This window comes from Halyomorpha halys, unplaced genomic scaffold (assembly GCF_000696795.3).
Source record: "Halyomorpha halys isolate HHAL.00 unplaced genomic scaffold, Hhal_1.1 Scaffold79.1, whole genome shotgun sequence".
Lineage (NCBI taxonomy): Eukaryota > Metazoa > Arthropoda > Insecta > Hemiptera > Pentatomidae > Halyomorpha > Halyomorpha halys.
The window spans coordinates 1,155,749-1,160,532 of NW_027113124.1; the positions used below are offsets into that span (position 1 = coordinate 1,155,749).

At 30.5% G+C, this 4,784-nt stretch overlaps 1 protein-coding gene across 1 annotated transcript in view; it reads left to right on the plus strand.

The window, feature by feature from the left end:
• Positions 1-461: 461 nt before the first annotated feature.
• Nox (NADPH oxidase) overlaps positions 462-4,784 on the plus strand; it is a 68,415-nt gene continuing 64,092 nt past the window's right edge. The window contains exon 1 of the mRNA XM_067050746.1: positions 462-598. Coding sequence (XP_066906847.1) covers positions 462-598 — 137 coding nt within the window. The remainder of the gene's footprint in view (positions 599-4,784) is intronic.

The following is a 4,784-nucleotide window of genomic DNA, read 5'->3' on the forward strand; positions in this document are numbered from 1 at the left end:
TAGGTTAACAATAATTGTTCATTATTTCAGTATACTGTCAGACGTCCCGAAGTAAATACTAACTTATTTAAGTGGGAATCGAACCCATAGTAATAATGCTCTAACAATAAAATTCGTTTTCAATAAATTTTAATATTTTAACTATGCAAATTTTATTGTATTGGTATATAGTTAAAAAGTATTTATATTTTATTTTATCACATTTAGTATGAAGGCAACACCACCAATATACTCAACGGTCTCATAGCGTTCCCCCAGCTCTCCTCCACGCTGTCGGTTGTAGTGTGCTAGTTAAGTTGTGTTATTCAATTCAAATATATTTTTATATTATTTCATATGTAAAAGTTAATAAATAATAGCGTGAAGTTTAATAAGTGAGTTAAGTTTATGTTTATACGGAGATGGATAAGACTATTGAAGTTAAAAGCTATACGGCAAGATTCATGCAAATTTAACCTGCTATGCTGAAAAGAGCATCTAAATGGAATATTTGTAAGTTTCAAACTTTAATTGCACCTGATGCCCAAGGTTTCGATTCAGGTGGGAGAAAGGAGGACTCGCCTGGTTTTGTTAGAACGCTCAAAGCCAGATGCAGAAGGTAAGGACCTTGTTTAATGGAAATCTTGAGATTCTATAATTAATGGGCTTATTGTTTCAAGTAAGGAAGAGGGTCCTATTATCCGTAGGATAAAATGAAGGAAATCTGCTGAAATGTGATCTAGGCTGTTATGCAAAATCATTTATAAGCAAAGTGCTTCAACAAGTGTTCATTAGCTGCTCGAAGAGTATTATAAATTTCATTATGAGCTCAACAATGAAGCAAACCATGTTTCTTCTATTTTAGACCTTATCACTAAACTTAAACAATTTGGTGTGGCACTTCAGGCGGACTAGTCATAACTAAAATTTTATTATGAGGAGAAGATGGTAGTGCGATCAGAGAACACAAATAAGTTGAAAACTTATTATTAGTGCGTTTCGGCCAGAATTTCTAGCCTTCATCAGGGCTAAGAACAAAAACCAAAACAAAAACCAATGAATAAAAGAATATGTAGAATGATTAAAAAATAATTAACATTGTGGATATATAAATAGTGTTAACAGACATAAGACACAGATAAGTGTTATAAGAAGATAAAGGCTGTATGGGAAGAGCAAAATTAAAATTAAGTAAGAGGAAAGAACAATTAATAAACTATATAAGAAAATCTAATAAGTAAATATAAGTACAAAATGAAAATTATTAAAAACAAAGTAGTGAAAATCCAAGTACTAATAAATAAGTTTTTAACGTATTTGTGTTCTTCTCTTAGCGTACTCCCAACTATCTTCTCCTTTTATATTTTATCCACAGTCTACTATCTTCTCATCATTATAAAATTTTATTATCATTATCGAAATGTTTGTAGGACAGAAGAAACGAACTTCACTAGAAGAAACTGTGGGCGACAAACCATTTTTTAAATTAATTAATGGGCGAAAAACGATTATTGTTACACACAGAACTGTGCTATATGTCATAAAAAACCATATCACTTTATAAACTTAAAGTTTTTACAAAAATAAGAAACCTAATACTAAGGATACAATCATCGTCACAATTTTATTTGGCTAGGATATACAAAAAATAATTGCAGATATTGATTAAATAAATAAACAAACCCGTCTAAACGCATTTATTAGACATTCTTTCATGGGAGTACTTAGACCTTGTTCAAGCTAATGAATGTAATAAAGATAGATGTTATCTAGACGGTGGAGCAAGTGAACACGTGAGTGCCTATAAAAATATTTCCACAAATGTATAACAATTTCTAGGAAATAAAACTGCCCCTAAAACTTCTACCATCCATTGTTCATCAATTTGATGACGTTTCGGACTCCCGCCCATTTTCAAATCAATATCTAAAATTAAAATAAAATTATCAACAATTTTTGTATTTCTTACATGTTTTATATAGAGATTACTCTTGGGAAAAACTGATTCTTGTAGAGTGCATACATATGGAAAGGGAAGATTGCAGTATTGTTGAATATCAGAAGATATTGAAAAAAAAGAATTGTCTACAATTATGTTGAAATTTTTGATAATTTTAGATATTGATTTGGACGAGAGTCCGAAATGTCATCAAATTGATAATAGAAGGATGGTATATATTTTAAGGGTAGTTTTATTTTCCGAAAATTATTATATTTAGAGATATGACCCTTAGAAAAAACTAATTATTGTGAAGATAATTTTGAGTTTGACATACTGCAAGAAATGTATTCAAATTTTAAACAGTAGTTTACTAGAAGTCAAAGTTTATGGAAATATAAATGTCACAGCTATTGTGACAAAAATTGAGGAATTTTATATTTTTTTAATTATTTAAACAAAATAAAATTATTAGTTTAATAATCAAATCAACTTTTTTCAATGAACATTTATGGTCACAACTAAAAACAATTGATTGAATATTTCGCTTTAAACTTCTCCATCCAGTTTTAATGATAATTAATTGAACAAAAAAAAATAATATAATTTATGAAGTGTTTTAGAACCCTGTTTATTTCTAATTACTTGCTTATATTACTATTACTTGGTTGATAGAATTGCACTGAGATTTTCCACGTCGCGTAACAAGATTGGCTCTGCAAGCTTATTGCAAATATTTCACAGAAGTATGACACTGTTCATAATTTTTTATTTATTTTTTAACTACATTATTAGTTTTAATTATTTTTATCCTGTCGATTCGATTCTTCCATTCAATAGTTTATATTGATGTAGAGTGTAATCTCAGTGATCGGAACCTTGGTACTCGGAACACTTTTACAGTTTCGATTTCGGGTAATCTAATTCCTATGAAAATGTTCATAATATATTTTTTTGGAATTAGAAATAAATAATATCTATTGTATGAATCCTTTTATTCTGTAAAAATAATTTAAATAATAATGGAAATATGTATAATACAAATTTTGTTGGTGCGCTAATATTTTTTTAATCACTTTTTAAATAAATTCATACAAATAGTATTTTTTTAAAACTTTTATTAATACCTTTTTTCACTTATAAATGAGAAATTTTATAATTTTAACAAATTGAATCATCTCTAATCATTAATGGGGATATAAAAGAAAACAAAAGCGTACCCGCTGAAAATACGGCTACTGACCAGCGATGTCATTAGACTTGTAGCACCTCACAAAAAAAAAGATTATTTTTTTAAAACTTTAAACCATCAAATTTGCAAATAATATATGTAAAAAAAATAAATATATAAAAATCGTTATGAATATGTATATTGTTGAATTTTTTTACACTATTTTTCTTAAAAGTCTCTTTAATCCGAACTTTGCAGGAATTAGTTCGGATTACCGAGATTACACTGTACTTATATCTTGCATGAATTGTACATACATCTCTTTACTTGTTTTTTGTTGCCATACATGTTGAATAATTTTAATAGTTAACAATATAACCAACATCAATATAGTCAACATCTCTGAAATCATGTGATTTATTTTTCTAATATTGCCCAATTAATTGATAATCGGTTATCGCTCACTAATATTTCAAATGGTTTAATATTCGACTGGGCTTTTGTGTATAACATATTTTTATTAAGCCTTTGAAGTACCATATAATATCTTTTGAACTTATAAGTACAGTATAATACCTTTTGAACTTAGAAGTACAGTATAATACCTTTTGAACTTAGGAAGTACAGTATAATACCTTTTGAACTTAGAAGTACAGTATAATTTCCATCATTTTAAGAAGTGCTTTTGCTAACAAGCACGTTCACTTGGGCATAAGCGTGTTTGTTATTTCCGTGGTCATCCTCGGAGGAAAAACTCTTAATATCTAGCCTTCGTGGTAGAAGTCCGCCAGCCTCCTGATACCTTTGCACCGCCTAACCTAATTCCTCAAAGCTATGCGGACCTTCAGGATGTTAAATAATGGGCACCTGCCTGCAGGCTCGTTCCGTGGCCAATAGATCTCAGAGGTTGTTCTGGGCAGCCATAATTCATGAATCTAGGCCGATTCGTCACTACCCTTGAACTCAGGAAGGGGTGGATTTCTACGTCAGTGGGAAGGGCATTGTTGCATTGGCCCCAAATGGACCGGTTATCGGGTGTGGGTAACCCACCACTGCACTATCGTAACGATGGTCCGCAGAACCATGACCCTCTCCAGGTTACATATACACTCCACTAATGTTTGTGAAAGGACTACTTTCAGTGCCAACCGGCAAGTAGAACGTTTACGTAAAACCATATTTATGTATACAGCCCTCACTGTTTCTCACTAACCATAATAGCATCGTATATGAAAATAGGCTATACTTCGAAGTTAACTACAAACAATTTAATTTGTGTATAAATATATAGGATGTCCCTAAGTCTTTACCGATATATAAGGAGTCAAAGGTACCTCAAGCGCAAAGAAAAATTCACATAGTAGTTCTGTCACCAGGTGCCCTTCTTGGACTAAAACATATTTCGCGGCACACTTTTCGAACTAAAAAAATAGTTGCAGTATAATTATCATGCGGGGTGGAGGAAAAGAAGAAAAACAGTGTAAAATAATCGCACTTGCTGTTTTAATTTAATTTTTTTCTTTTTCTATTATTTTTTTCTTTTTTTATAATATTTTGAGAAAATGACATCAAGTTTGGGAACCAACAATTTAGACAATGGCCCGATTCGCTACAGAAATATATAAAACGTTTGAGTGTTTTTAGTAAAAACTATTCAATATTTGTCAAATCCTTTTGATAGGTGATTTCAGGCGG